At 34.2% G+C, this 12022-nt stretch overlaps 1 protein-coding gene across 2 annotated transcripts; it reads left to right on the top strand.

The window, feature by feature from the left end:
* Window positions 1-401: 401 nt before the first annotated feature.
* On the top strand, window positions 402-8688 carry LOC129891261 (probable inactive purple acid phosphatase 28). 2 transcript variants are annotated; one of them, XM_055966559.1, is made up of 5 exons: window positions 402-654; window positions 853-1000; window positions 5640-6067; window positions 6294-6770; window positions 8486-8688. In XM_055966559.1, the coding sequence occupies exons 1-4, from the start codon at window positions 469-471 to the stop codon at window positions 6759-6761; spliced, it is 1230 nt and encodes a 409-aa protein (XP_055822534.1). In that variant the 5' UTR covers window positions 402-468; the 3' UTR covers window positions 6762-6770; window positions 8486-8688. The 2 variants fall into 2 exon arrangements, with proteins under 2 accessions (XP_055822534.1, XP_055822535.1); XM_055966560.1 differs by having other exon boundaries at window positions 575-654; window positions 838-1000.
* Window positions 8689-12022: the final 3334 nt, after the last annotated feature.

The raw sequence follows: 12022 nt of genomic DNA, 5'->3' as shown, positions 1-12022 counted from the left end.
CCTCCCCAGACCCCACATTGTAGAATTATACTGGATTTATTGTTGTTGTTGTCTTGTAAAATTTGTAATGAGACACATTATACATGGATATCCAAGGGAGAATGTTAGAAAATGGATGTCTATTTTCATGTGGGATCCACCCACTTGGAAAATATATAGACAAAGCCAAATTGCCATCTTCTGCACTTGCAAATTGCCCACTTTTCGTGGCAATTTGCATACCTATTCTACCTATATATATGCCATCTTTGGCATTACGAAATAACACAAATACAGATATATAAAACTCTCTCTGGTATCTATTTTTCTCTTGTTATATTTTTCTCTTTATTTTGTGAAGGTAGTTTATTTTATATTTATTTTATATCAAGTAATAATTTATAGACTCACTTTCCTATTTTATACTTTACACCACAACTTGAAAAAGTGTTTGTTATTGCTACTCCATTTGAATCCTTTGAACAAACTATGGAATCAACAAGACTATGGATCCACTCTTTGTTGTTTTTCATCTTCACTATTGCTTCTTTGTATCTTCTAGACACACTTATAATCTCCAGTAGACTAACAACTAATTACCAAAATATCCAGCTCAAGAAGCAGCCTCACTTGCCTCTCCGTTTCCGCTCTGATGGAACCTTCAAAATCCTCCAGGTTCTAATACAAAAATGTAACTTGTTTTTGTTTTCCGAGAAAATAAATTGCTTAAGTAAATCGAAAAAATATAGCTGGATTGTATGCAAAATGTTGAAGGAAGTTGAGGAAAATCAGCTTGTCTTCTTTCCCAACTATATGATTCCTTTTTGTGGGAAAGTGGTTGTTGTAATTTCGTTTCAGTTTGGTGTGTTTTAGGTTGCGGATATGCACTATGGGAATGGAATGTTGACTCGGTGTAGAGATGTGTTGGAGAGTGAGTTCAATTACTGTTCTGACCTCAACACTACTCACTTCTTGAGGAAGATGATTGAGATTGAAAACCCAGACTTGATTGTATTTACTGGTAACAACTTCAGCTTCCCCTTTTTGTTATTATCATAACCAATATGTATGTATTGCCTTCAGTGGCCGATCTGGGATTTTTGCTAATAGGATTCGAAAAATAAAAATATAGTGCATCAAGTTTAAACTTGGAACCTCTAGCTGAATTTTGAATCTCCTAAACTACTGAGCCAACCTCTAGTCTTTTGTTTGTACCCTATATATACAGTGTAATTTTTTGCCAAGAGGGTTGCTCTGAACACCCTGGCAACCCCCTAGATTCGCCCTTGATTTGCCTTGACATGATTTGAAGTAAGAAACACACTTTCCTTTTCTGGGTGAGAGTTGGAACCTCTTCCTTTCTGGATGTTCAGAGCAAAGGTTCTAATTCAAGATTCAGTAACTGCTTTTTGCTTTTTCAAAGTTGGTATAGTAGAGATTCAGAGTATGCTAAATCTAAATAAATAACTGCCCTTTTATTGTGTGTAAAGATTTGTTAGCGTATGTTGTCTGATGATCTATAAGCCTATCCCTATTGAATTATGTATTCTTTTCCGCTTCCATGAGCTCACTGCTGAGGCAATATTTAGACATTAGGCAGGAAAATGTTAAAGTTTATCTAAAGCTACTACATTCAGGAGGTATGAGGTGTTCCGCAAAGTACAATTTGTGTTTTGTTTCACTAACTACAATTTGGTTTGATAGATATAAAGTTCTCTCAGAAAAATCAAAATATTTTACAGGGAGACTAATAAAGTTTAATTGGTACAGGGTTTGTATTTATGGATCTGATTATTAATGTTTCTGATTCACCCCTTATTTTTCCCTCCGATTGTCTTCCATTGATTAAGATTGGCAATCATATTTGATAGCTAACTCATGACTGACATTGGGAACTAACTAAGGGACCACTTCAGCTAATATTAGATATTAATAACTATGATCACAGATATAGAAGCAAGAAATAACTAATCCTTAGCTAAATTATTAGCAGCTTGTTTAGATCTTGTATGCACCTTTTCCTCAACTACTTTACCATGCTTGGCATCACCCATGATATGCCAAACCAATAAAGCATTTCCCATCATAAACTTGAGGTAAGACGACGATGTAGAAGGAGATGATCGACATCTTCGCTTGCCTCCTTGCACATGAAACACTAACACAAACTGTTGTTTCCTGAGATTCTCTGTTGTCAGAATTGCCTCTATAGATGCTAACCAAGTGATGAAACACACCTTCCTTGGTACGTTGAGATCCAAATCGAGCTATATGAAAATGAAACCGCATCCCGACTCAAAATGTTTTTCATAAAAGGACTTAAAAAAGAAAGTTCTATTATTCTCCAACGCCCACCTCCAAATCATGATTCATGGCTATCAAGTGACCTACATTGTTTGTGAAGCATATCTAGCAATCTTTGGAACTCAATCACCTCCCAATTATGGAAACTCCTCTTGAATCTCAAGTCCCAGAAAACCTCTCCACCTTGTATCTTCTGAATTTGTTGGATTGACAACTCCTTTTGGCATGAGACTCTGTATGTGTTCAGGAAATCATCTTTCAAAGTGTTATCCCCACACCACTTGTGATGCCAAAACATAATCCTCTTTCCGTCTCCTACCTTAAATGAAACACTGCCACTTAATTTTACCCAATCCTTAAATTTCTTCATCAACCAAAACCGTAGGGCATATTGACATCTTTAGTTTTCTATCCCTCTTCAAAAGCTTCTTCCTCTGCTCTAAATCTCCATAGCCATTTTCCCAACAATACCTTATTAAAGAGCCTTATATCTTTAACTCCAACCCTCCCCAACACTTGGGAGATGTCACAATCTCCCAACAGATTAGGTGAAACTAGGAAATGAAATATGTCTGAATGCTCGATAAAGTGCACAATAAACACTTCCATCTCACCTTTGGACAAGTGACTTTTCTGCCATCCTGCAACCCCTTTCTCAACGACCTAATGAATCAGGTTCCATACATTTTGATCCTTATTTGAAGCACCCCGTGATAAACCAAGGTAGGTAGTCGGAAGAGCTCCTACCGTACAATTCAAAACTTAAGCAAGCCTATCAATGTTATCTACCTCTCCAATGGGTATTATTTCACACTTTCTAAGATTAATCTTGAAACCAGACATTACCTGAAACCAAGTTTACACTTGACCAAGTATTCCAACTAGATCCCATCTCAATCAAAAAATACTAAAGTATCATCCATGAACACTAAATGAGAGATCGATATGGTACCAAGCTTGCCAGCTACTGCATTGAAACTCTTTAAGGTATCCACCGATCATGGTTCAATCCATCATCCTTCTCAATGCTTCCATCACTAAAATGAAAATCATAGATGATAGAGCATCCCTGTCTCAATCCCCTCGCACTACTAAAAAAAACCCACATTGATTTCCATTCTCTAGAATCAAATATCTCACTATAGAAATTCAAAATTTGACCCACTTTCTCCCTCTCTTACCGAAACTCATCTTCAACATAATGAAATCAAGAAAATTCCCATTCACATGATCATATGCCTTTTCAAGGTCTAACTTGCACGGAACACCGAAGCACCTTCCTTTCTCTTATAATCTACCACTTCACGTGCCAACAAAATTGCATCCAAAATCTGCCTTTCCTCCACAAAAGCATGTTGTGAAGAAGACAGTCTTGTCTAGGACCTTCCTATGTGTAGGGGAAAACGCCTTAGAAATGATCTTATGAATGCTTTCTGCTAGATTAATAGGCCTATACTCCTTGATACTCGTAGCTCCCTCTCGCTTTGGTATAATGACAATGAACATTACATTAACTCTTTTCTAACTCTCATCTACTCTGAAACTCCACAATAGTCTCCATGACATGACCTTTGACCGAATTTCAACATTGTTGGTCCATTCATAGTGCAATGAAATAGATGATTAGGCTCTAAACACCAACCAAGTGAACAACAATTAATGATAAGGTTCCTCTTCTACTTTGAATTATCACTAACGAGAGTAGCACCCAATTAGCTTCCTAAGTGAAGATGGTCAGCAAATTTGACTAATATAGGTTGCACTTACACATTGACCGGCCAGATGCATTCATATAGCTGAAGAAAAATAGTCCATCTCATTTTCCTGTGAAGATAATGCCCTCGAGATTAATAAAAAAAATTGAAAAATATTGTTGAAGTTATCAACTGCACTTTTTGCAGAATAATCATGATTGAGTTTTATCTAATGTTTTAACTTGTACAATTTAAATTATACAGAGGATGAAGCATTATCCGGAATGTTTGGGTGTAAAGCGTCTGTAGGTGGTTTTTTAAGTCCGTCGTTGACTACATTTTTGCAGCATAATCATGCAGTGTCTTGATTGAGTTTTATCTGATGTTTTAATTGGTATGATTTAAGTCCTTGTAGAATATATTTTTTCTCCATAGTTTGCAAAACTTTAAGCTTTTAAGATATTTCACCTTGATATTTGAGTTGAAACACTACAAGAAGTTACCCCTATGTAGGTATGCAGTGCAATGTGCTTACTGAAACCATGGTGAGGTCATTGGTTGTAATGATGTTTGCCTTGGATATATTAATTTGTTTGGTTGATTAAACTTTTGTGTGTTTGCTTATTTAAACACTGAGAGCAATATTTTAGCAGTAAAAGTATGAGTTATTGCTATTATCATCTAATACAAGAGAAGACGTGATTCGGTCCACATTCCTAAACCTTTGTTTGGTTGATGGGCAACTGTTAGCTTTTAAGTTGGATAAGTTTATCTTTATCAGGGCATTTGTTTATGATCTTTGCTATTTCATCAGAGTCTTCATTCAGTTGTTTAAATGGAAAGTTTGTTAAAGGTTTTTAGCAACATGGTCCTTCTTCTGTAAAGAATTGTTCCAATGTGGGATTTGTTGAAAATGTTATCTCATTTTGAAGTCTTCTAACGAGTCGAAATTGGACGAAACTCGCATATCTGTCTTATGATGGCTGTGATTTTAGAATTGTAATTTACAAATATGTCATGTTTAATTCCAGGAGATATCTTATAAGTAGGAGCTGGTGTTATATTTTAAGTCTCTTGGTTACTTTTCTCTTGTATTAGTTTCCTGTTTCCTTGTAAACAATATACTCTAGAATCTATGTAAATTAACATTTTGATAATGTAGTTATTATGAGACTTCGATTGGTTCATGGTGAATGAAATCATTGCTCTTTAACGCCCTTCCAAAGCATCGTTTGGCAGTTTCACTTTTCTTCTTTCCTCGTTCGTTTTGCTCTTGTGTTGCCCTCTTCCCCCTCTCTGTTTCCTTAAACTCTTCCCTCTTTGTGTTCTCCTCTGGCGCCTTCTTAATCCCAAGCTCATCCTCAATTATCGTATTTGTAGAGAATAATCTCTATCTAAGCTGATGTTCCATTAGGTTGATGAGTTGGATTTCATCTTGTGATCTTGCTTTTCATTACTTTTTACACTTATGTGTTTCCGTGAACTTCTACTTTTCCTGCATCTCCAACTGCAATTTCATTGTCCTTATTCTTTCCACATATGTGTTTCTTGTATAGGATACAAATGTTACTGGTGCTAATTGGTAGTGATGACATATCATTTGCTTTATCATTGTCTGTTCTTCTGTACACTCTGTAAAACTCACTTGGCTTTGTTATATAGGAGATAACATATTTGGAACAAGTGCTACTGATGCTGCAGAATCTTTGTTTGAAGTTTTTGCTCCAGCTATAGAATCCGGAATTCCATGGGCAGCAGTTTTGGGGAACCATGACCAAGAATCTACTATGAATCGTGAAGAACTTATGTCTTTCATCTCCCTGATGGATTATTCAGTTTCACAAACCTTTCCATCAACTAAAATTACCTCAGATCAAATGGATCAGCAACCAATGACCAATATTGATGGATTTGGCAACTACAATCTTGAAGTGTGGGGTGCACCTGGCTCATACTTGAGTAACAGCAGCATTCTTAACCTATATTTTCTAGATAGTGGAGATAGAGCTATTGTTGATGGAGTCCGAACTTATAACTGGATCAGGGAATCTCAACTAAGTTGGCTTCATGGTGTTTCTAAAAGATTTCAGGTATTGTGATGAGTGTCATTGGAAGGAAACATATAAAGTCTCTCTCTCTCTCACACACACACACTCCTTCCTGTGCATATGACTTGGTGATTCCCTGTTCAGCATTCTATTACAATCCTGCCATTTATTAGATCTGTTCTGTGTTTCCATTGATTGTTTCTTCTCCCACAAGGGGGTTTAGCCTATTCAGAGTTTATTAACGTTTTGCAGGTCAATACAATCACAGGGACAATGGGAGTTTGCTGATCAATCAGAGGAGATTCCTCCGCTCCCAGTGATGCATCCTGCACTGACTTTTTTCCACATCCCAATTCCAGAAATCCGTCAAGGTCCTATTAAAGACATTGTTGGCACGTACCGGGAATATGTGGCATGTTCTTTAGTGAACTCTGGAGTCTTGAAGACCTTTATCTCTATGGGCGATGTTAAGGCTGTTTTTATAGGTCATGATCATACTAATGATTATTGTGGGAATCTAGAAGGTATATGGTTTTGCTATGGTGGAGGATTTGGATATCATGGTTATGGTGTAGCTGGTTGGCCTAGAAGAGCAAGGGTAATACAGGCAGAACTTGGGAAGGGAAAGGAAGCCTGGATGGGTGTGGAGAAAATCAGGACGTGGAAACGACTTGATGATGGTGTACTGACTAAGTTTGATGAGCAAGTCTTGTGGGACATTCATTCATTAAGATGAAAGTATCAGGTACAGACTGTTCATTTATATGGTTATATCCATATTTTAAAACTTTTTATCTTAAATTGCCTTGTTCATTTAGCCTATTGGTCAAACTTCTAAAATCAGCTTATTTTAAAAAAATATTTTTTCCTAAGTATTTTTAGTGAGAAACAATTTGTATTTAGCTAATTAGCTCGAAAGATACTTTTGAGCAGTAATTGGTGTTTGAACAAGCTTTTCAAAAGTTCTTGTAAGTGTATCTTCTCAAAAGTCTTTTCAAGGGAGAAGCTACTTCTTTCACCATCTCAAACAACTTCTGTTTCTACTCAAAAACATTTTTTCTTCACCTAAAAATTTGGCCAAACACCTCAACTTTGAAAGAAGAAACAATTTTTTTCTTAAAAGAAAAATCATATTCGGTCTTGGAGAAGTTTGGTCAAATAGACTATTAGTTTGTTCTTAAGCGACAAATGTTTTTTCGAGCCTCACAATCCAGTAGCTAGTATATGTCGTCTATGACTATTTGATCTCACTAGAGATAGTAACATCTCTTTTGATCTTCCTTTTTTCTTAATGACTAAATAAACTGGATCAATGCTTTTAAGAGGCATACATTTCAATGAAGGATATTATTTATCTAGGGGAAGAAGTATCGGAGGGTGAAGTTAGAAAGGTGAGCAAGAAGAGATTATTCTTGGCAGAGCGGGATGGAGCTTATGTATTAATATGGGTTCAACGTAGGGGTGATGAAAGTAGCCCATCAAATTAATCGAATTTAATTAGCTTTGAAAAATAATCAAATTGACTCTATAGGAGCGAAATGTGACAACTTTTTTGGAACAAAGAGAGTATTAAATTTTAATTAAAAAAGAAAAGAAACCTTGACGAATTGGTTCCACTTGGTTCGCAAGCTTGTTGAAGACAACCCCTATCTACCTATCTTGATTCATATGATGATCATCCAACGAGCAATTATTACCATTGAGTTGAATCGAGTCATAACTTATTGGCATGTTGTACGGATGAACTCACTAACAAACTTAGCTAGAGTTGTCTTTCTTATTTATTTTTTGTGTTCGGAACGTAAGTCAAAAATATATTGTCTTAAAAGCATTTATATATAATCTAGAAAAATATTATGGAAGGTGGGTTAGGGTGGGGTAGTTGGGATGGGGGCTACAGGGGTATGGTTGGCGATTAGGTGTGTTGGAAGGTTACAATCAATAGGGAATGCCACTTGTTTTCTCTACTTCTACCAGTGAAGTCATTGTCTCATTTTTAAGGAACTTTTTCCCTTTTACTAAACTCACGTGATGTCTGCTATATTGCAAAAGACAAGTATAATTTCAGGCAGATTGGCATTTCAGATACTAAAGAATAGTTAGAATGTGTGGTTTAGGATCAACACGAGGTTTATTATCTCCATCTCCTATGTAATTCAGTTTGCTCTTCGTTCCCTTGAAAATCACGTGAATCTGCTTCATTCTGAAAACCACTGTGGTTTCAGTCAAATTAACATCTTTTTCTTGAAACTAATGTGATTCGAAGATTTTTGGCACCATCTGTTCATCATTCTTGATGGATACTTACTGATTAATAAGTATGTTGTGGTTGTTTCTTATCATGGCGATATCTCAAATAATTATTAAGCAGTTAGATTTTTTCACAATGCTTTCTCATTTTCTCCATTGCTGGAAGGGATTTGCGAAGCATTTACCTCCCTCTGTTGTTTTTATTTGCAGGATCCACTCAATATTGTCAATGTACACTTTTGCAGTTTGAGGGGAGATTTGTTTCACTTCTGTAAAGAGTGTGTGTTGTAATGTCCAAAGCTTGCAAGAGTAGGCTAGAAATTTGTAATACCGTAGTAGTTGTTAACAAATCATTAGCACCAAGTATGAACCACGCTTTACGGTTAAGTAGTTTCTTGACACGAGTCATACAATACAGGGTATCTCACCTAGATGTATCGTGCTCTGGATAACTTGTCCGCTCTTCGCGCGGTAATTTGAAAAATAAAAAATAACTAAATAATTAATGTCGTATAAAATTAAAAAAATAATTTTCTACTCACCAAATACTACTTTATTATTTTACGATAAATTATTATGATAAATATAAGAGGTTATAGAAAATATATTTTTACACCATATTTCTACTATTCTCTCGTTCAAATTAAAAATATAAAACTTGAATTGATTAGAAAAAAATTTAGGAATCAATAAGATACTGATTTGAGTATTTACACACGTAGCATTCAAAGGGCAGAAAGAAAAAAAGAGAGTATTATTACGAAGAATAACAAATTCAACTTCCTTTGAAGTTGAAGCCAAGAAAAAAATACAAAAAATGATTATAAAATTATCTTTTAAACATATGAAGATTGAAAGTTTCTTGTTAAAAGTTAATTTAATTTTCATTAATCGTCATGTCAAGCCTTTAGATGATTGTGTTGCGAATTTTGACCTAAGAAACAAATAGAGAAGAATGATAAGAGAGTTTGGGTTTAGTTATGAAGATCACTTTTTAAATTTTATTACGTTAATATATACTCACATCGATATGTTTCACTTTTTTACTTTAAACTTTTATGTTTTCACTTAATTTAATGTTTTTGTCAAATAAATAAACTTCTGAAATTGATGAGTTTTTGTTGTACTTATATTCTCTTTATAACTATGTTACAATAGAAAAATTAATTATTTATTTTTGATAAAAAATTGTTAAAGAAAAATCCAATAAAGTAAGTTGATAAACTAAAAGAGGAGTAATAAAGAGGGAAAAATAAAAACTCATTGAGATACAACCGTTATAGAGAGTGAGATGAGAATCATGGAGTATTATAACTTGGGATGGAATGTGTCTTTCATAAGAGCTATATGCTTAAATTATAAAACAAAAGAAAAAAGAAAAAGTGATTGAAAACTCATCTTCTTTCCCAAATTTCCATGAATTCCTTCAAAGCCCAGAAATAGAGCAACCAAGAAGGCCCTTAATATTGTTTCTCTGGATCTTTCACTTTCTTTTGTGGTAGGAATATACTTTGATTCTTCTTCTTTTTGCGAAAAATTGAACTGATTTGTTCAGAACTTTCGGGCTCGCCTAGCGTATGACTGACTGGTTCGAGCATCCGCTCTATGAAATCGTGCCCCTCAAGGTGTGGGTATGCGTTCCTAAATGTGCCTCGTTTTTGCCTTGTTAGTGCTTGTTTTAATTGAAAATGATGTTTTGGTATTGGGTTTAGCAAATCTAGTGGTTGATAGAATATCTACGGGGTTTGGGGACTATGTATCAAGCAACACGAAGAACGATGTTGCTGTCAATTTGTAATTTTTTGTCCGGAGCATTTCCTTGTTAATTGTTTGTTGAAATATGGTAACGTTAGGACTCTGGTGGTTAGCCATGAATATGATTATGATGCTACAGTGATTTGTGATTATTAAACTGGTGTGAGTCTTTAGTTTCTAACAGAAGTAATGAAGGGGTGTAACATTTGAGTCAACCATCGGTTTGTATGTTTTCTTTATGAAAAAGAATTTCTGTTGCGTCGCCCAAAGATGTATCCCAAAAAATTTACATTGGATTAAAGGTCTTGTATCTCTAATTGCAAGCGAAAAAAAATATATTTATGAAGGAAGAGAATGGTTGTAACTGTTGGCATAAGCTTAAGTGTTGCAATTATCCGTATCATAAAACTTTTACATCTTTTGATTCAAAGTTGCAACTGTTGAAGTTTGGTAAAAGTGAAAAGTTATATCCCTTAGCCAAATAGGTGTGCTTATGGGATGGTATTTTTTCTAAAATTAAAGTGAAAAGGTAAAAAAATTGAGAGAAAAGAAAATATGAATCATTTATGAGAGCGCCATATCATCGGGTTAAAGATTCTCTTTTATATATATATATAAGATATTGTTCTCCGTTTATCTTTAGGGCCAAAAATGTCCTCGGGTTAACCTTTTAGGTAAAAAATGAGAAAAATTATCTATTTACATGTCCTTATTTACTATATTTTTTATTATTTTCTACCATTTCAAAATATTTCAAAAATTCCTCTTTTTTCTTCAAAATCCCACTCATCGGATATATTATTTCTCAACTCTCAAATTCACGTTTCTCTCTTCTTATTTTCACTCCCTCAATCTCTTTCGATTTTCACTCCCTCAATCACGACAGTTATATTTCATTCATTACAATTTTGAATTTCAAATTTGTTCTCTCTCCAGTCAATCGATTTCAACTTCCTCAATAGGTAGTTTTTCGTCTTCTCCAACTTACAGTTCATTGTTTTGTGTTTTTTTTGATTTTGCATATTCAATGTTTTGATACATATGTATGATGCTCCTTCTTTTAGCATTGGGATTATCAAGTTAAACTTACCTAATATTTATAGTATTTATGATTCTGACGACGATGATTGGGCTGAAAACAGATCCAAACGATTGCACGGTTCACTATCATTGAAGAGTCAGAATGTTGAGAAAGCGAAATCGAAGAAGGATGAGCCTTTGTCTTTTAAACTGACTATGGAAATGTTTTTCCAAAAAAGGGGTAGAAACATTATATTTGTAATTTCTCTCCCTATGTTACCCAAGGTATAGATTTTTGTTGTATTTATTTTATTTTGATTTTTAATCTAGCATATTTTAGTTGTTTCAGTGTTCTGATACATTACTTATATGCATATTCTAATGTATCATGATTTAAATGCTCTGTCCTGCTACGACATAAAATCCTAATTTTGTACGTACTTTGTGTTGTTCTTATAATGTTCAATATAGAAATACTTGATACATAAATTATACCTTAATGTATCACTTGCATTGTATCAAGTTATTAGATGCATCATGAATAATGTACTGTAATCTGGAGACTTTTATATTAGATACAAACATATGATGTACTTGATATCTAAATAATATATGTTATATGTACATTATATCAAGTTTTAATGAGTATAAGATACAAACATATGATGTACTTAATACATGAAATAATATATGATACATTTCTATGGTATCAAATTTTAATGAGTATTAGATAAAAATTTGAATCACTGTGTATCATATATACATATAGGATACATTGTAGTTGCATTGGTGTCTTAGTTAGTATGTATCATGTACATAATTTTTTGTTTTTAAAAATTATGTTCATATTTTTTCAATGCACTCTATGAAATACGTTATAAAACAAATTTCAGATCACTCATTAACGTTCACTTCTATTTACGACATGATTTCTTTTAGATGATTTCAAGTTGTCCATATGGTTGAACGTAT

This window comes from Solanum dulcamara, chromosome 6 (assembly GCF_947179165.1).
Source record: "Solanum dulcamara chromosome 6, daSolDulc1.2, whole genome shotgun sequence".
NCBI classification, from domain to species: Eukaryota; Viridiplantae; Streptophyta; class Magnoliopsida; order Solanales; family Solanaceae; genus Solanum; species Solanum dulcamara.
The sequence above is the reverse complement of the archived record's forward strand: the minus strand, read 5'-3'. Positions and strand labels throughout refer to the sequence as shown.